The 20,880-nt window shown below is 46.2% G+C and overlaps 1 protein-coding gene across 9 annotated transcripts in view; it reads right to left on the minus strand.

Annotated features, from left to right (window-relative positions):
- The window catches only part of ESR2 (estrogen receptor 2), a 175,387-nt gene that overhangs the window by 107,287 nt on the left and 47,220 nt on the right, over positions 1 to 20,880 (minus strand). For all 9 annotated transcript variants that reach the window (XR_005597560.1, XR_005597562.1, XR_005597561.1 and 6 more), the window contains 2 exons: positions 18,298 to 18,600; positions 5,352 to 5,490 (listed from right to left, as the gene is read on the minus strand). Coding sequence is in view for 4 of the 9 variants with exons in the window: in XM_039534661.1 (XP_039390595.1) it covers positions 5,352 to 5,490; positions 18,298 to 18,600 (442 nt within the window). In the remaining 5 variants the exon portion in view is untranslated. The remainder of the gene's footprint in view (positions 1 to 5,351; positions 5,491 to 18,297; positions 18,601 to 20,880) is intronic.

The following is a 20,880-nucleotide window of genomic DNA, read 5'->3' on the forward strand; positions in this document are numbered from 1 at the left end:
AGACACACAGCCTGTGTAGGTGCTGTTGAGTGGCTACAAACAGAAGACTGCTGCTCGCAAGGTGCTGCATTGATGCAAGGGCAGAGGCAGACCAATCTCAAGGTGGGGACATTGATTGGACCCAAGTGAGCACAGCAGGAAGAGATGGGGAGTCCATCACTGAGGTGGGGTGAGAGGTGGAAGGGATGGAACCCATGCACAGGTCAGGGACAGGGTGGCCCGATCGCGACAGCGCAGGACACACACATCAGGCACCCCGTCATGCACAGAGCCCAGGAGGTCTGGGGATCGGTGCCACCATGACACGACCATGCTGTCTGTGGCTGGGAGAGGTGAGTCACGTGCAGTTGGCAAGGATGTTGCCAATGCCCCCCAGGGCACTGCAAAGTTGGCAATGTGCGGCCGAAGATGGAGACAGGTTGGGAAACCAAAGTTGCAGGAAGGGAAGGAAATCAAGGCTTAGTAAATGGATACTGGAAGTCCAGGGTGGAAGGGTGCAAGTCTATTCAGGTGGAAGTCCACTCCAGTATCAGGTGGCCTAGTAATCATCCTGGAGAAACAATCAGAGGGATATCTCGCTATATGGATCATCGCCCGGTGTGGAGATAGGGTGTGGGTCGACGCCCAGCGTGGTAACCAGCGACTGGGGCCCCGTGGTATGCGAAGGCGGAGAGGGCGGGCCACGCACGCGACGACACTGTGATACAGCGGGGCTGGGCGATTACGATTGGGAGGACCGGAGGGTACAAATGGAGGTAAAGAGGCCGTAAAACTGAAATGAGAACTGAAATGAAATGGCGACGTGAAAACGTTCGGTGCTCAAATGGGAGCGGCATACCTATCTCCGGGATCATATGACCATACGGTCCCCATGGGATACCATCCGGATCCAGGTATATCGGATATCCAACTCATCTCCCGTCGGTCATAGGATATCTATACCCCTTCACTTTTAGAGGATCAGGAGAACCTGGATTAGAGACCTTTTTCCCCTTTGAGATGGAACCTCTCCCCTAGTGCTTGAGGATTGGACTCCTCCTCAATCTCTTGAGAATTGAGCGTGAGAGGCCGCTTCTGCCAACCTCAACTCGACGCAAGGCCAGCCTGCCCCTGCACTGAAACTGCGCCGCTGTCGCAGCTGGCCTGGGTGGCCTGAGCTGGCGGCCAGGCAGCTGCAGGGGTGCGGCAGGAGACTGCTGAGGGAGTGTGCTGTCCTGAGCAGAGTGCATGGGCTGCTTGCCCAGCCCCTTTAGGCCTTCGCACAGTTTTGGGTGATTTGGACAGTCCTGGTATATTGAGCAGCAGCTCCTGTGAAGGGGCTGCACGCTGTGAGATGAATGAGCCTCCTCGCCAGTCCGAGGCCAGAGTAGCCACAGCCAGAGTCCCACATCCAACAAGGAGTCGGAAGGAATTTCGTGGAGTCTGCCATCCAAAGCCAGCAGGAGGTCTTCAATCTGACGGGAGATCTGAGAAACTAACTCAGTTCTCTTGACCCCGCCCATGATGCTCTAACGCAGAGGCAGGGCTTGGTTTTGGGAGTTGCGGGGCTACGCGGGGCTTGCTTGTATTGCACCACGGCCCAGGGCCCCCGCGAGCGCCTTGGATCTAGGGGCTGCCTGGGGCTGGCCGGCCCCCTCCTCCAGGCTGACTGACTGGCTGGGGGAAGGAGGACAAGGGAGAAAGCCTGGAGGTACTACAGAAGGTACTCCATGTGACATATTATATACTTGGCTGTGGGGCTGATAGAGGCGTGAGACTGGGAGGCTGTACTTGCATTGGAGGTAGGGCATTGGCCTGGATCACCTTCATGGGCACAGGGACCACCCAATGGAGAGCCTCTACCGAGATCTCTCTCTCGAGACTTATTCCTCCACTTGGAGGTTTATGATCCACTCTGTCTGAGGTCTCACCAGCTGAGGAGTATATTGAGTGCCACTCGGAGGAGAGGTCGGGATGGCCCTGCTCCGCCTCATCTGGGATCTGGGGAGAAGAGGGGACCAGGTGTGTGGGTCCTGGGGGGACCCTTCCTGGACCTCCTCCTCCTGGGTGGGGATGGGAACTGCACAACCGGCCTGATCCCCTCCGTGGGAAGAGGGGGGAGCTAACTGTGTCGCCTCCTGTCCAGTCTGTCTCGCCAAGAACAGAGCCTCTGGAGGACAGGTAGGGAGGCCTTGATGGGGATAGCAAGCTGATGCAGCCACTGCCTGCAGGCAGGGGTCTGGCCTGGGGCTGGGGGCACCGGGGGACTCTGGTGTGGTGCGAATGTATGAATGATGGCCCAGAAGAATGGGGAGCCATGAGGAAGAAGCTCCAGACGCCTATGATTCGTCACCGCAGTCTGGGCTACCAGTACCGGGCGCGAGAGAATGGTGGGCGCGACCGGCGCGCGCGGAGCGGAGGCGAGATACCGAGGCTCGGCGCGGGCTGGCCGGCCCGGGAGAGGAGTGGAGTGTGCCTGGAGAGGAGGGGGAGGCTCGAGTGCCAGGAGTCGGATCGGGCCGATCTCGCCCGGGGCATATGCGCTGCACCCGATGACGGGGAACGGTGCCAGCGGTGTGAGTGGGTGCCTGCACCTGCAACGCACCAGGGACCGAGGGCGGGACCGCCATCTCGAGGCCGGCGTGTCTGTGACGGTCAACGCGTGCCGGTCGTGAAGCCCCTGCAGGAAGGCAGGACAGCCGAGGGTCAATACGCGGGCGGTGCCGGCCGAGGCCGCAATCAGCGGCCATGCATCAACTCCTCGCTGTGGAAATGTTTCCGCGCGGGGAGTGGAGGCTCTGTGGACCGACAAACCGCCCTGGAGCGGGGGGGCGTTCAGGCCGGGGAGGAGTGGGGGAGTCGACGGCCGGTCGGTGGTCGGGGGACCGTGGGCCCGTGCAGGTATCAGAACCGCACAGACATGGCAGTATAGCGCCGGAGGCAGCGCTCTGCTGCGCAGCGCAGCAAGCGAGCGAAGCGAGCTCAAGCGCAGCGTACCGGGGAGGTGCCGGTACCGACTTCGACGGCTCTTGCATGGCGGTGTGGGCGGTGCCAACTGGCCGGGGCCGCCCAGTGAGTATGGTGGCGGTGCGAGCAGGTATAGGTGCGGCGGGCAGTGACTTAGTAGCAGCTCAGCGCAAGCACAGCTCTCACCGCGCACGGTTCAGGACGCCCTCGACACAGCACCGACTCGAGGCCACTGCATGGCCAGAGTTAAGCGGTGCGGATATTGCGAGTTAGCGCGTGCCGGGCGATCGCCGGGCACACAGCTTAACATGGGAGCAGGGGCTGCGGGCAGCAGGGCGGGACGCAGCGCTCGCCCTCAGGAGTCCTGAGAGATCCAGGAGGACTTTGATGCCAGCGACGGCGGCTTGCGGCCGGCGGCGCGGTGGGCGATCCGGCCGGAGGGAGCGGGCGGACTGACCAGTGAGCGCTTCTTGCCGAAGACGGAGTGAGAGGAGCAGAGAGGAGCCAGAGCCCTCAGAGCTGCCTCCGTCAGGTCCCGCTTCTTTGTTCTCGGCTTTCTCTTTAAAGGCCTGCAAAATCACACTGAGGAGGAGGAGATTCCTCAAGGCAGGAGAGGAGAGGATCTCTTGTCAGCATCGGCTTGTGGCGGCGAGCATTATAAAACGGCATGGGACGGGGCACTGGTGAGGGGAAGGGATAAACTCCTGAACCCCTGAAATAAATAATAAATATATACTACTATAAACAAAAAAAACAAAAAAAATACAACAATAATATAAAAATTATAACTAACGATATAAACTAGATTAAACAGTAGAGTAGAAGTGGAAGTCAACCGCCGCGCACTTCCTTGTCCCAACACGATACGGGCGGAAGAAGAGGAAGGTGAGGTGGGTCGGTGGGTATAATATATCCGCGGTGTGTGGCGCCATCCAGGGCGGGCCAGCCAGCCGACCCACTGAGTTGCTAGGGTAAAAGTCTTCCGACGAACGTGCATGCGGCGCGCACACACCTACATGGAATGGATATGAGCAATCACTCGAAGAAGAATCAGAACATACCTGCTTTTATAAAAATCCAATGCATAACACATTTTTCTTAGTAATTTCTTTAGCATCGTCTTGAACAAAGCATATCCTTGAAATGATTTTTATGTAAGTAAATCAACATTTATGCCATATCATTTGGAAACAGAATTTGGTTCCTTTGCTACAGAACCAATATTGCCTTTTAACTATCTGCAGCTTAAGGGTACATCCACACTACCCGCCGGATCGGCAGGTAGCGATCAATCTATCGGGGATCGATTTATCGCGTCTCATCTAGACATGATAAATTGATCCCCGAATGCTCTGCTGTCAACTCCGGAACTCCACCAGGGCGAGAGGCGGAAGCGGAGTTGATGGGGAAGCTGCAGCCGTCGATCCCGCACAGTGAGGATGGGAGGTAAGTCGATCTAAGATACGTCGACTTCATCTACGCCATTCTCATAGCTGAAGTTGCGTATTTTAGATTGATTCCCCCCCAGTGTAGACCAGGCCTATAAGATGATGCTTTGTATCTCACTCAGGCACATTACTGTTACAGATCTGAATTTTTGCTTTTTTTCCCCATAGGTGCAAAGTGCTTAAGAGACAATATTTTAGGGCCAGGTAGAATAGTAGATTATTTAATTGACTTTTCACCTTTGGGAACCTGCTCAAAATTCTGATTAGGTCTTGCAGAGAATTGTTCATATTACATCCCACCCAACTGGTGCCAGTTGGGTGGGATGTAATTCATGCGGATGCCTGAAAATGGCAATATGGTCACTTGTAACATATGAAATTAACTCAACTAAAGAAAAGTTTTCAGTGTTTATTTTATTTATATAGCACACAGACACACAGCTATTCCCTACTTCACTAACATTGCAAAGCCTGTTATTTTTGCCATATTTAGAAAAATTAGTGTACTATAATGATACTGCAAATAGAGAAGATGCTATAGAAATATATTTAGGTGGGGATCATGAGATATGTTTTGATAAAATGTCTAGTCTTTCTTGGGGGGAATATAGTAGCTACAAAAACTATTTTTAAATTGTGTTTTTTTAAAATTTAGTAAGTGTCTACAGTGCTGGACAGACACTAGAGAAATCAACAAATACTGGTATGTTGAACATAGTTATTTATGACAGGAATTAAGGACCTCACAAGTTTGATCCACCTGACAATATTATTTTTGTCAAGAGTTCTTGATCTACTGGAGAGATTAGGAACCTCATGACATTATTTTTACAGCATCATTTACTTTCACTTTCAAATGTGAAATGTTAATAGTATCCCTAATGGCCATATGTTCCCTTGTACCATATGCTGAAATTAAACATACATCAGAAGAGACTAATTTATATTTTTCCTTACCTGTCTAATACAAGATCTGGTGCAAAAATTAGCTTGCCAGGATAATCAATCGACCTCCACATCAAACCCACCATTAAAACTTCCATCCAACAACTCTCCAAGAGCCTCACTTGGTCGTACAGACTGAGCTCTATGAAGCCTAAAACAATGAAATAACAACATCAGACATGTCCACCTATCTGTTTCAGACACTAGAAGAAAATAGTCACAAGTTATATGTTGTGGAGAAAACTTACCACAAAACAGTTTTAAAATCATGACGAATCATACCTGTGCTACTGCTTTTGCATATAGGATGAAATTCCTCTGTATGCACAGAGCCAGCTCTAGGTTTACACACCTCTCTGAGCAAGGTAAATTTCTATTAGCAGCAACAAAGGAACAGAAGAAGCAGTAGCAGAGTGTAACTCATTCCATTCCATTCCATTCTACTGCTCCTACTGGAGAACTGATCCTCCGCTGCTGCTCCTAGTAGGACACTGCTCCAGTACAGAGGATGATTAAGAGACAGAACAACAGAGATAAAGAGAGCGGGAGAGAATACACAAAGAGAATTAAAAATGAAAGAAACAAAAGGATGGTCAAATGTAATGAGGCTCAAAAATCAAGGAGGGACAAACGGAACAAGGGACCAGACCAGTGGTCTAATTTCAGTGCACCTGTGTTCACAACCAAGCTTAAGCCTTGTCAAACCTGGGTATCTATAGTTGGGCAACTAAACAAGGTGCATGACTTCCAAACAAACACCCATAATTCCTCTAAAACCCCATAGTGGAAAATCATGACGTAACCTGACCACAGATGCAGTTTATTCCTAACCCTTTTCAATCAGTTGAATTAGATTTTTATATTGTGAGATTTTTATAGCCACTCAGGTTCTTGTTATCCTGCCCAATATATCTGTGGATGTTCTCATTATTCATAAAAATGCCCAATTCCTATTTTTTAATCCACTCAACTACTGGACTTGATGTATAGTAGTAATGAGTTCCACATGTTCGTATACATTTTGTAAAAAGTATTCCCTTTGTGTAAGATTTAAATGTGTTTCATTCAATAGCCCCTTCTTATAGTAAGAGAAAGGAAAAAATAGGAGCTTCCAATTTACCTTCTCTAAGCCCAGGGTCCCATGCTCTCTATGATTCTTTTGCCATGGAATATGCTGGGAAATTCATGGCTTGCTGCAGGTTGTGCTCTAGAACATTTGTTTTCAATAAGTGAGATATATTTTTGAATTGAAAATGCCTGCTTTGTGCAAGTTGTCAGGGTGAAGCTGGAGGTTTTGGTAAGCTATGGAATGGGCTGTTGGGGCTTTTGGAATCTGTTCTGGTATGGGAGGCAGTATGGGATTGCACATAAAGCACAGTAGCTGTCTGTTTTTGTTAAAGTGATCTGCAGAGAAATAGTTAACAGAGCTAGCATTTACATTGTCATCTGTAGACTTCAGTGTTAACATGGAGAAGCTCATGCTTTTCAGAGCTATTGTTTCAGGCAGTCTGCAGACTCAGGGAGACAATTATGTCATGAGGTCTAGAAATATAGATTTTAAATAATGAAAACTTGGGTTGTGGCAACAACAAATCAAACTTAATATCAAAATAAACAACACTGGCTACTGTATGGATTATATAATTCTTTTTCATATTTAATTTAATAAAAACATCGATTTTTAATTTTCAGCTGATATAGAATTACTAGAATTACTGCCAGTGTCACAGAATCTGGATCCAATTATCGCACAGAGTCTTATCTATATAATTTGGTATTTTGTATACTTCTATTATGTGCCCCTTGTATGTGTCTTCTCTAAATGAAGATTTAGGTCAGTCAAAGCCAGACAAGACTAAGAAAAATCATAGAGATACACATCAAAGTTAAGCAAATGTGCATCACTTTGCTGAGTTGTAAATTAACTGTAACCATGCAGGAATAGGACCTGTCGCTTTAGACGGTGAAAGGAAAACTTTTGATCAATGTACAGTGGCAGTCAAAAAAGCATACCAAAAACAAACAAACAAACAAAACAAATACACAAAAACAAAATTGGCAGTATAATAAATAAGATGCCATTATAAAAATTAAAATGTTCTAATGCCACTATATAAATGAAATGGTACACTCTCACCTGAAATATTGTTTTTGGTTCTGGTCACCCTATTTCAAAAGTCCTACTAAGCTATGGAACTCAATGGTATATAGTGGGAATGAGTTCTAGTCACCCTATTTCTATTGCCAGTGTAATACAGGAGGTCAGATTAGATGATCACAATAAGAACATAAGAACAGCCATACTGGGTCAGATCAAAGGTCCATCTGGCCCAGTATCCTGTCATCCGACAGAGGCCAATGCCAGGTGCCCCAGATGGAATGAACAGAACAGGTAATCATCAAGTGATCCATCTCCTGTCACCCATTCCCAGCTTCTGGCAAACAGAGACTACGGACACAATCCCTGCCAATCCTGGCTAATTGATGGATCTATCCTCCATGAATTTATCTAGTTCTTTTTTGAGCCCTGTTATAATCTTGGCCTTCACAACATTCTCTGGCAAGGAATTCTACAGGTTGACTGGGCGTGGCGTAAAAAAATACTCACTTTTGATTGTTTTAAACCTGCTGCCTATTACTTTCATTTGGTGGCCCCTAGTTCTTGTGTTCTGAGAAGGAGTAAATAACAACTTCCTTATTTACCTTCGCCACACCAGTCATGATTTTATAGATCTCTGTCATATCCTCCCTTAGTCATCTCTTTTCCAAGCTGAAAAGTCCCAGTCTTATTAATCTCTCCTCATACCACAGCAATTCTGTACCCCTAATCATTTTTGTTGCCCTTTTTTCAACCTTTTCCAAGTCCAATATATCTTTTTTGAGATGAGGTGACCACATCTGCACGCAGTATTCAAGATATGAGCAATAGTCCCTTCTGGCCTTTGAATCTATATGAAAAAGAATATAGCAAAAGTAGACAACAGTGAACAGTGCAGTTCCTGATCACTACTACGTTAAACTAGCTAACCTAAAAAGAATGTAACTTTAAAAGCAAAAATCATTTTGAAGATTTCTATGCCGCTAAACTGAGAAAAATATTTCAGCCTGATCACACCCACTAACACCAAAAATATATTCTGCAATAGACAAAAGCCAATGTGGCAAATTGAAATCACAATAGAACAATATGACCAAAAATAATACCCTAAAAAATAGAAACACACATTCAAATTAAAGAAAATATTAATTAAAAAAATACTTATGAAAAGCAGCAATAGCTTGCCATCTAGGAAAGTAACTAATATAATGCACATACCCATTACTGTCACTTCTGCTTTGAGTGATAAAATAAGACAACAAGTAAAAGTTGTGTTAGCTATCACAAGAGGTAGTGTTGGGCACTCAGAATTGGGAATGCATTCAATTTAATGTCACTTCTATTTTCTGCATTGTTCTCAAACTAATTGTCTATTCTTATTCTATAAGACACAAGCTAATTAGTAAAAATAACACACACAATACTCTTATAATGCTTCTAGGATCTGTATGATGATTTCTAATTGCCTTAACTTTTTTCCGGTAGTTGGAATATCACCAAGATTTGCAGTGCTCTGAAAATAAAGACACTACAAGTATGCAAAAAACAAACCAAACAAAAACTCAGCAACAAAATATAGTAATCAGAGTGGCAATTAAAGTTCTGTTTCATGAAGGACTTGAAATTTTAAAAGTTGGCTCTATTCAAACTGGATTGAAAACTGAAAATTTAATAATTCTCTGTGAAATTAAAATAATCTGAAACAAAAAATAATTTAATGCTTTAAATACAATAGTTACAAAGAAAATGCATTAAACAAAACATACATTTCTTTCTGAACACATTGGAACTTGTCCCCAAAATAAAATTAACCTAATTTTGCAAAATGTGTAATTTCGACAGAACCACATATTCCAATGGAATACAGTTCTGCAGTTTCTCCAATCAACCTGAACAGTAACAAAACATTCTGATGCACAATAGGAATCACTGTTTAGCGTCCTCTTCCTTAAATTTACACATATTTTACACCACTAGGAATAAGGGTGAATGGTTTAGACCAGGGATCAGCAACCTTTGGCACATGGCTCGCCAGGCCAATAGGGGATGTGGGAAGCGGCGCGGGCCAAGGGATGTTCTGGCCGCTGCTTCCCGCCGCCCCTATTGGCCTGGAACAGCGAACCACGGCCAGTGGGAGCTGCGATTGGCCAAACTTGCAGACATGGCAGGTAAACAAACCGGCCCGGCCTGCCAGGGTGCTTACCCTGACGAGCTGTGTGCCAAAATTTGCCGATCCCTGGTTTAGACATTCAAGCCTCAGTTCGCAGTCTAATCTTCTTTCTTCAGCTTGCCATGAGTTCTCACCATCTAGTTCATCTCTCAAGCAAAAACTCAATCCTGCAAACACTTACCACCAGATGTCACACTCACTACCACTAATAGTCCTACGGTAGTCTTACTGGGACTACTCTTAGTAGTAAGCACTATGCTTGAAGATAAGTGTTTGCCTGGTTGAGTCCTATGATGCTGTATCTCGGTGTTCCTTTATTGTTTAAATGTTTCTTTTATTTAGCTACTATTCTGCTGGTGAATTTGCTTCTCAGAAAACTGAGGGACTACAGTCATTGGCTTAGTATATGCTAAACAATGTGGCCAAAGAGAAGGCAAGCCTCTTCTTACAACTTTGTCAATGATCTGCCACTTAGACTAGCGAGTAGATATGGCTGAAATTTTTCAACCAAAATTATTTTTCAACAGAAAGTGACACTGAAATGTTTCATAAATTTGTGTCAGTTCTACTTAACTGTTTCAGTTAAAAAAAAACCCTAAAATATATTCCCAAAAAATGAAAAATTATGTTTCAACATTTTTTAAACAAAAGGTTTCAAATTTTTTAGTTCCAAATAACTAAATGTTTTTTAAAAAATTAAAAAACATTTTTAAATAGTAAGAACCAAAACAAAAATGTTTTGATTGTGTCAAAAGACAAAGCATTTAATTCAACCTGAAATTAATTTTTTGATTTTTCAGTTTGCTAGAAGTTTTGAAATATTTTGTTTTCAGTTCAACTTGAAAAATTTTTCTTCAATTTTTCAGAAGGGAAAAATCCATTGTTTCACAGCTTTACTGGCAAAACTGTTCCTATTTTTCTCCTGGGCCCTTCTTGAACAGAGATTTGTGATCAGTTACATTCTGATTTTGTAAGAAGAAAAAAAAAAAGAAAAGCAGTAGGTCATAATAACAGGGTTGGCATAAAACTGTAGATTTTCTAGCCCAGAACAAATAAGGTTATGATTTAATACTTGTTCTTTGCATTACCAATAAATGAAAAATAAAATAATTCCCTGAATATTCCTAACTATTTTTGCCTCTAAACAGAACATGTAATCAATCTGAGCACAGTATTACATACTACTTAGCAAGCTGATGCTCTTGTATAGCAACAATGAAGTAAATGCATGTTGTTTTCAATTACTATAATGGGAGCCGTTCATCAGAATTCCAGGGATGAATTTGGTCTTAACTGTTTTAAAATTATAGCGCTATTTTAAATTAAATTAAATACTTAAGTGGAGAAAGATATATTCATCACTATTCAATCTATTAATCACTGTTGACATATTAAAATGCTAATTTATGGTTCCTAACAAAACTGCTCTTTAGTCCACTTCTCAAAAAGGACATAATTAACATTACATGTTATTGCTGATCTTGTCTAATAAACAAGGGTTCATTAATTTTAAAATGATATGGTTGCTCTCTAAATCAAAACATTTTTGGTGAATTATGGAGGTCAAAGAGTTTTTATTTCTGAGGGAATTCTGTGCTACTGTGCATTGTGCATAATTAAGGATCATCACATATTTTAAGTTTTTTTCCCCCCAGAAAAAGCTTCTGCTGGAAAGTTGCTGCAATTCCACCTTTTGCCCACCAGAGGGCACTATGGTGATAGAACGGAGCAGCCGCTCCCAGCCAGCTAGGGAAGAGAAAAGAGGTTACTCACCTTTGTAACTGTTGTTCTTCCAGATGTGTTGCTCATATCCATTCCAATTAGGTGTGCGCGTGCCATGTGCACGATCGTCGGAAGATTTTACCCTAGCAACACTCGGTTGGTTGGGTGAGGCACCCCCTGGAGTGGCACCTTTATGGCACCGGATATATACTCCAGCCAGCCCAGAGCCCCCTCAGTTCCTTCTTGCCAGCTACTCCGACAGAGGGGAAGGAGGGCAGGTTTGGAAAGGATATGAGCAACACATCTCGAAGAACAACAACAGTAACATAGGTGAGTAACCATCTTTTCTTCTTCGAGTGCTTGCTCATATCGCTTCCAATTAGGTGACTCCCAGCCTTACCTAGCAGCAAAGAGTCCTGTGGCACCTTATAGACTAACAGACGTTTTGGAGCATGAGCTTTCGTGGGTGAATACCCACTTCGTCAGATGCATTACCTAGGCAGTGGGGTCGGAGTGAGATGTTGCAGAGTGCAGAACAGCTGAGCCAAATTCCGCTTCACCCCTTGACTGCTGGATGATCGCATAGTGGGAAGCAAAAGTATGCACCGATGACCAAGTTGCTGCCCTACATATCTCCTGTATGGGTACATGAGCCAGGAAGGCAGAGGACGAAGCTTGAGCCCGAGTGGAGTGGGCAGTAAGGTGCGTAGTTGGGACACCAGCTAAGTCATAGCACGCACGGATGCATGATGTGATCCAGGATGAAATGCGCTCAGTGGAGACTGGAAGGCCCTTCATCTGGTCTGCCACAGCTACAAACAGCTGGGTCGTCCTCCTAAAAGGTTTCTTTTGTTCGTTCGATGTAAAAGGCAAGGGCCCTGCAAACATCTAGGGAGTGCAGCTGTTGTTCTTGTCGAGAAGTGTGCGGCTTTGGATAAAAGACCGGGAGGAAGATGTCTTGGTTGACATGGAAGGCAGACACCACTTTAGGAAGGAAGGCAGAGTGTAGTCGCAGCTGTACCTTGTCCTTATGGAACACCATATACGGTGGGTCCAATCTGAGGACTCTAAGCTCTGACACACGTCTCGCCGAGGTGATAGCTACGGGGAAGGCTGTTTTCCAGGAAAGGTACAGGAGCGAGCAGGTGGCTATCGGCTCGAACAGGGCACTCATGAGTCTGGATAGGACAAGGTTGACATCCCATGTAGGGGCCAGATGCCGAATTTGCGGGTACAGGCATTCTAATCCCTTGAGGAACCTGCTGACCATGGGATTGGAGAAGACCGAGCGCCCATTTTCGCCCGGGTGGAAGGTCAAAATCGCTGCTAGGTGTACTCTGATGGATGAAACTGCTAGGCCCTGCTGTTTCAAGGACAAGAGATGGTCTAAGATGGTAGGTACTGGCATCTCCAGAGGGGCAATATTGCTCAGAGCACACCAGCAGGAGAAACACTCCCACTTGGCCAAATACATGGTAGAGGGCTTTCTGCTACCCAAAAGTACCTGCTGCACCGAGTGGGAGTCGTCCGTGTTCCTGAGCGATCAGGTCTGGCCACAATGGAAGTGGAATTGGAGTGGTCACCGACAGATCGAGGAGAGTGGTATACCAATGCTGCCTGGGCCACGCCGGGGCGATCAAAATTAAGTGGGTCCTGTCTATGCACAACCTGAGAAGGACCCTGTGGACTAACGGGAATGGAGGAAAGGCGTAATACAGGCGGTTTTTCCACGGTATCAGGAAGGCATCCGACAGGGAACCCGGGAAGCGTCCCTGGAGAGAGCAGAACACCTGGCACTTCCAATTCTCACACGAGGTGAATAGGTCTATCTGGGGAAACCCCCACTTCCGGAAAACAGAGTGGATGACGTCCAGGCGAATTGACCTCTCGTGAGCCTAGAAGGATCTGCTGAGGCGGTCCACCAAGGTGTTCTGGACTCCTGGGAGAAACGACGCCACCAGGTCGATCGAGTGGGCTATGCAGAATTCCCACAGGTGAATGTCTTCCTGACAGAGGGGGGACGATCGCGCTCCCCCTTGTTTGTTGATATAAAACATGGCTGTTGTGTTGTCTGTGAAAACTGCAACACAACAGCCCTGAAGGTGCTTGCGGAACACTTGACATGCCAGGTGCACTGCTCTCAGCTCCTGTACATTGATGTGCAAGAAAATCTCGTGTGGACCAAAGGCCCTGTGTACGAAAGTCTGCACGGTGAGCACCCCAACCCAAAGATGATGCATCCATGGTTAGGACCAGGGAGGGCTGCGGGGCATGGAATGGTACCCCTTCGCATACCGAGTTGGGGTTCAGCCACTAGACCAGGGAGGTTAAGACTTCTGGCGGTACCATGACCACTGTACCCAGGTTGTCCCAGCATGGGCGGTATACGGTTGAGAGCCAGGCCTGAAGTGGACAGAAGCGCAGTCTGGCGTGTCTGGTCACGAAGGTACAAGACACCATGTGTCCCAGGAGACCGAGGTATGTCCGTGCTGTCGAGGTCGGGAAGCTTTGGAGGCCATGGATAATGCTCACCATCGACTGAAAGCGGGCGTGCGGTAGGCACGCACAGGCAAGTCTTGAATCCAGGACTGCTCTGATGAAGTCTATTCTTTGGGTCAGCTCCAAAGTGGACTTTTTGACACTGAGCAGCAGGACCAGCTGTCTGAACAAGCTCATGATGAACAGAACAGGAGATTGCACCTGGTTCTTGGAGTGACCCTGAATAAGCCAGTCGTCGAGGCACGGAAACACTTGGATCCAATGTCGATGGAGGGAGGCATCTATGACGGCCATACACTTTGTAAAGACTGTTGGTGCCGTGGATACGCTGAAGGGAAGGATGGTAAATTGGAAGTGCTATTGGTTGACCACAAAGCAAAGGAAATGCCTGTGCGGCTGGTAAATTGCTATGTCAAAGTATGAGTCCTTCATGTCGAGGGCAGCGTACCAGTCTCCAGGATCCAGGGAAGGAATAATGGTCCCCAGGGAAACCATGCAGGACTTCAACCTTACCATGAATTTGTTGAGTCCACGCAGGTCCAGGATGGGCCATAGCCCGCCCTTTGCTTGGCAACTAGGAAATAATGTGAGTAAAACCCCCTGCCCCTCAGTTCCCTTGGAACCTCCTCTATAGCTCCAATAGCTAGGAGCGTTTGCATCTTCTGTAGAAGGAGTTGCTCCTGAGAGGGGTCCCTGAAGAGGGACAGGGAGGGAGGGAAAACAAATTGAAAGCGGTATTTACTTTCCACCGTATGTAGGACCCAGCGGTCTGACGTTATATGGGACCACACAGGGAGGAAATAGGAGAGGTGGTTGTTGAAAGGCGGGGAAGGATCCTGGAAGAAGACTGGTGCTCCGCCCTCAGGCACACCTTCAAAAATGTTGTTTGGACCCTGCCGATGGTTTGTGGGGGGCCTGGTTCTCGCCTGTCTGAGGACCAGACTGTCTCCACCTACCATCCCAGCCACAACTTCTAGAGAAGTCCTGTCTCAGCCAAGGATTAGAGTAGGTGCGATGTGGTTGGGGTCGGAAGAGCCGACGCTGTGTCACCGGGGTGCATGCCCAGTGAACGCATGATGGCCCAGTTGTCCTTCAGACTCTGAAGTCCATCTTGTCCGAAAACAGACCATGGCCATCAAAGGGTAGGTCCTGAATAGTCTGCTGGAGTTCTGGTGGGAGACCGGAGACCTGTAGCCACGAGATGCGGCGCATAGCTACGCCTGAGGCTAGAGACCTAGTCGCAGAGTCTGCCGCATCTATTGAGGCTTGCAAAGATGTTCTGGCTACCTTCTTGCCCTCCTTTAATAGGGCCCTGAACTCCTTCCTGTACTCCTGAGGAATAAGCTCTTTGAATTTTTGCACTGAGTTCCAGGTATTATAATTGTAGCGGCTCAAGAGGGCCTGCTGGTTAGTCACTCTGAGCTGCAAGCTGCCAGTAGAGTAAATTTTGCACCCAAATAAATCTAGGCGTCTAGCGTCCTTAGATTTAGGAGCAGGAGCTTGTTGGCCGCATCTTTCCCTCTCATTAACAGACTGTACAACGAGGGAGCATGGCTGGGGATGAATATACAAGTATTAGTAGTCCTTGGAGGGGACCAAATACTTCCTCTCCACCTCTTTGGCAGTAGGAGGAATAGAGGCCGGAGATTGCCAGATCATAGTGGCATTAGCCTGGATAGTCTGGATAAAGAGCAAGGCTATTCTGGTTGGGGTGTCGGCAGATAGAATGTCCACTATCGACCTCCACCACCTCCTCCACCTGGAGGCTCATGTTTTGTGCCTTCCTGCGAAGCAACTCCTGGTGGGCATGGAGGTCTATAAGTGGGGGGGGCCAGAGGAAGATGTACCCGCCACCGCCTCGTTGGATGAAGATGAGGAGGATACTCCTGGGACTAATGGGTCCTGGGGAAGGTCTTGCTGGGGAGGGTCCAGCTGCCCTAAGTCCACCATGCTAAGGGCAAGGGCCTGAACTGAGGGCAGGGCCGTGGCCTACGAACCACCCAGGGGAGGGCGAGTGGCCTCCGGTATCAAGGGCTCCAAGTGGGCAGAGTGAGAAGCCCCTGAGGGGACCCCTTGGGCCTGATGGTATGCCCCAGGGGTCCAAAAGGACCATTGTGGACATCCCTGACCAGGATCCTGTCCCTCATCGTGCCATTGGCTAGCACCGTCCGCATCTTGGTCCTGGACATGGTAGCCACTTTCTGCCTGGGACGACCTTGAGATGGGACGGGACAGCCAAGGTGGAGCCAAGCGCTTATGCTGGGTCACCTTGTCACGTGGTACCGCACCACGGAGATGGAGATCAGCGCCGTGGTCTCGAGCGGTACCGCGATCCTGATCGGGACCGGCAGTCATATTGGTGCCGGGAGGCAGATCTGGACCTTGACGAAGATCTATGGGCGGAACAGTGCCAGGAGCGACTCTGAGTAGATCGGCACTTGGACCGGCGTCAGGATCGGTGCCAGGAGCTGGACCAGTACCAACCGTACCGGGAAGATGATCTTTGTGTGACGGAGCAGCACCGCGAGTGTGACCGGTGCCGGGACGGCGAGCGGTGCCGTGAACAAGACCAGCGTCTGGATCAGGACCATGACCAGGATTGGGACCAGGATCGGTGCCCTCCTGTCTCTGCGACAGAGGACGCAGCATGGAGGGCTTTCCTTTTGAGAGACCAGCCCGTACCAGCGGTATCGAAGGTTGCGACGGTCTCGGCTCGGTGAGCGCAATCAGGTTGCGTGCCGTGGAGAAAGTCTCTGGAGTGGACGGCAGACGGAGCTCGACTACGGTACAAACCAGGGAGCTTACATGCACCAGAGTCAACGCCCCTTGTGGTGCTGGAGTCAACGGTACTGGGGTTGGTGCCTTTGCAGGACGGTCCAACACAGGACGCAGTTCCAAGGGAGGCACAGGCGGTGCCGGCAACTGCAAGGGAACAGCAGGTTGTTTGAGCTGCTTCTTTGGTCCCGGAGACAGCGAGTGGCACCACGCTCGTAGAGGTGCTGGAGATGTCCGGTGCCGGGAGTCTTTGTTGGTGTCCGGACATGGTGCTGACCCTTCTGGTGCCGCAGGGGTGCTGCGAACCAACGAAGTCGGCGCCGGGTCTCGGTGCAGAGCCGAGGACATCAGGCTAAGTGCCACTTCCATAAGGAGCTGCTTCAAGCGAAAGTCCCGCTCCTTTTTAGTCTGAGGCTTGAATGCCTTACAAATGCGGCCCTTATCAGATTGATAAGATTCCCCACAGGCACTTCAAGCAGGAGTCGTGGGGGTCTCCTGTAGGCATCGGCTTAAGGCAGGCCGCGCATGGTTTGAGCTCCACAGTTCCAATGACAGTCACGGGTATTAAAAGGAACTGAGGGGGCGCTGGGTTGGCTGGGGTATATATCCGGCACCATAAAGGCATCACTCCAGGGGGCGCCTCAGCCGACCCACCAAGTATTGCTAGAGTAAAATCTTCCGATGATCGTGCACGCAGCACTCGCACACCTAATTGGAATTGATATGAGCAAGCACGTGAAGAAGAAATAGCCTACCTTCTTCACAGCACCTGTGGGCCAGGTCAGGAGACAGACAGCATGGGGCTGCTGGGGAGTCACAGAAAGGGGCTTATAAGGGCTAGTCAAGTAGGACAGACTGGGGCAGGGGCTGAATGGGAATGGAGGTGCAGGGACACAGAGAGGAGGGAGATGCAGGGCCACATGGGGACAGGGGACAATGTGTGGGGCCATATAGGGACTGGGGGGGTGGCTGAGTGGGGGTGGAGGGACACATGGACAGGGGATGCAAGGAGACATAGGGACAGTGGCAGATGTACCTGACTGAATGCAAGAGGCTAGGGGTCAGCCAGGGTCTGCAAGGGGGAAGCTCCCTAACAATCCCTCCGTCCCCGCCAAAAAAACTGTTCGATACTTTTCCTACACATACCCAACAACCCTCCAAGTTCACACCCAGGCTCCTTCCCAGCAATTACTTTCCCCTCCTCAGCTCCTCCATTACCCCTGACTGCTTCTGAAGGGTGCAGGAAATACAGTTCTGTACTGTAGTTTAAATGAATTATTACTCAGAGTTCTGTATTAATATGCCTAGTAAGGAATCTATTTGTCAAAAAACATTTCCTGAATCTTTTTTGTTGTCTGTATTGTTACAGACATACTCGCTGACAGGTACTTTGAAATAAATGACCAAAAATAATTGAAACTGGTGTGATTATATTGTGTGATTTTGACAAATCAAATATACAGAATTCTGCAGTATTTTAAAATATTGTGCACAGAATTTTCACTTCTTTTGTTGCAGAATTTATAAGTTTTCCACTGCCATTTTAAAAGTATAATCTTAAGGCCTTGAACCTACACATTTATTGCCATGCTGCTTCTACCTCAGAATCTAAACAATGGATTAATATTTATGGTAGAGGTATTTGTACTTAGTACAAAATTTATATGGAAAAAAATAATTTTTGAAATTCTTACCAGGAATTTTCTTGGCCCAACCAATCATGTGAACCAATTCTTTGTCTGCAAGTTTTGTCAATGACATCATCATGGAGACTTCTGTAAATGGCTTGTTGGGGCGACTCACCAGCAACACATTAGGAGGTTCAGCTTCAAGTAATGTTAAAACAAACTGCTCAGGACTGAGTGCACTAAGAAGGATTTCTTTCACTCGGGTTATATTTTCACTATTCTTTTTAGCTTTGCCAGGGCAATGCACTTGATCTTCTGAATTACGATGACGGCGTATGATACGATACCCACAACGTTCTCTTCTTGAACCTGAGACAAATAAAGTTACATAATTACATTGTTTTTTTCTACCACCGTTTTACCTGAATCCAAAAATGGGGAAAGACAACAAGTACATTCCACACTGAAGTTAGGATTTTCAAAAGCACTCAGCACTGGTTTAACTATGCTTCCATTGACCTTAGTGGTGGCTCTCTTTTAATCCAAAAGAATATAACAAAGTGAGCTGGATCAGATCAAAAATCTGTTTTAAACTCAGTGGAAAGCTCCCATTGACTTTAGTGAGAGACAGATCAGGTCTTCGATTGCAAACAAAACAGATATATACATATACAACAGAAATAAATAGTAAGAATGAGTTCTGAAAGCATGTCAATTGATCCAAAATAAATGTCTCACATGGAAATACAAGCTGGGCCTTATTAAAGGCCAGAAGTTGTTCGTTTATTGTTCACTATGTCACAGAGCAAGCTGATTTGCTCTGGCTGTGAATACTACTATACTTGAGAACATCATTAATTGTACTTTGAAAAAATGCTAAGAAAAAGTCTGTTTAAAAGAGGATACTCTCGCTTCTCCCAAAATTTAGCTATGAGATTTTTGAAAGCAGTCAGCCTTGGCCTAACTTTCATCCCACTTTGTTGCTGAATATATTATATAAGAAAAAGGTTTTGTTTTTGTTGTCATTCTAGTTACTGCTAAATGGTTATTTGTAAAATCTAGGATTTTGCTATTTAAAAATCAGAGGTGTATTTAAATAATTTATCAGAAGATGTTCTTAAACTGAAATTCTGTACCATAACACTTATTTTCCTAAAATAAGTATATCTGAAGTAAATAAATAAATAAATAAATAAATAGTTTAGAAGTCAAATTTTTGTTTTAGAGCCATCAAAATGTTTTCTCAGTCTCAGTATCTGTCAAACTACTGATATGTAAGAATAAGCCAGTGCTAGTATCAGATGTATTTTGGGCCATTAATGGTCAACTAACTGTGCAATACACTTTATCAAGATCACAACACATGGCAGCAGTGTTTAGCTTTGTTTTTTCTAGCAGAATTTTCTTCAAATACCCTCTCTCAAAATCTGCAGGACTCTCTAACCACTACAAGATAAATTTCATACTAATGTGTTCCACACTTTTCTTCTTGTCAGGAGAAATAAGATTCCTTTAAATTAGGAGTTGGAACAGAAAGCTCTTGCACCACTTCACACTCTCCACCCATAGCTATTAGCCATCCCTCTTTCAACAGGACATTAAATGCAAACTAACTTTATCAATAGGTCATTGTTTAATTTAGAGTAAAGACAAGGACCTTGACTGGACCTTCACTTCAAATACATATAAAATTAAGCATCAAAGAGTCAACTAAATAAATCTCCCAAAGTACTGGAAACATAATCACAGTAAAAATATTGCTTGACCATAGAATCAATACAAATATAATTGAGCTGGACAAATATGAACAAATAAAATAGATCTGCTATATACATTTGTTTAAAACTGCAGGACTATACGTCAGCTGTTTCTATTACATTTTTCTCAGCTCCTTTTATATTCCAAGAGGTTGTTGCAGAACCCAGTGCAAATTTCAATTTTTCATGTAACCTTGGGCTTATAAGGATAATTTTTAGGGGGCAGTAGTGGGTTGTTGTTGTTGTTGGTTTCTTTAATAGTTAACCTTTAGCACTGTCAAAAGAGTTGGCAACAGGATTTAACAACCATATAAACCCTAGGTCACCATTTAAGGATAATAAATACAAAAGGAAAAGATTAACTACTCTGGTGTGACTTGCAAGTCTTGGAAAGCCTGTATTTATTGAAGAGTTAGAACAATGAAATACAACTAAATATACAGCTCTGTATTCCCATGAGTTAACATTCTGATCAAGTTAAACACTTAATCATGTGCAGAAGTCAACAGGACTACTCACACACTTAAAGTTACACACACCTTGCATATGCTGGGGCTTCTGTGGGCCAGTCAGGTGCCCCAAAACAAGTTAGAGCAGACTGAGGGATTGCCCTAATTTGTTCCCCAGCTGCAATAATTCCTGTGAGCATTTACACCAGCCAGGAATAGCTGTATGTAACACCACACCAACTATATCTCCTGTGCCAAAGTTCCTGTAGAGTGGAGTAGGGTCAGTTATTCACCCAATAACATCTCCCCATTTGTCAGGATATAATGATTTTGTAGTCCCTTCATTTCCGGGGCACAACACACTGATGACTCTACTCTCCTAAAGCCTCTTACTCTCTACAGAATTGTATAACCTATATTAAAACATGTTCATGCTGTTTTAA

The sequence above is a fragment of the Mauremys reevesii genome, linkage group 4 (assembly GCF_016161935.1).
Source record: "Mauremys reevesii isolate NIE-2019 linkage group 4, ASM1616193v1, whole genome shotgun sequence".
NCBI lineage: Eukaryota > Metazoa > Chordata > Testudines > Geoemydidae > Mauremys > Mauremys reevesii.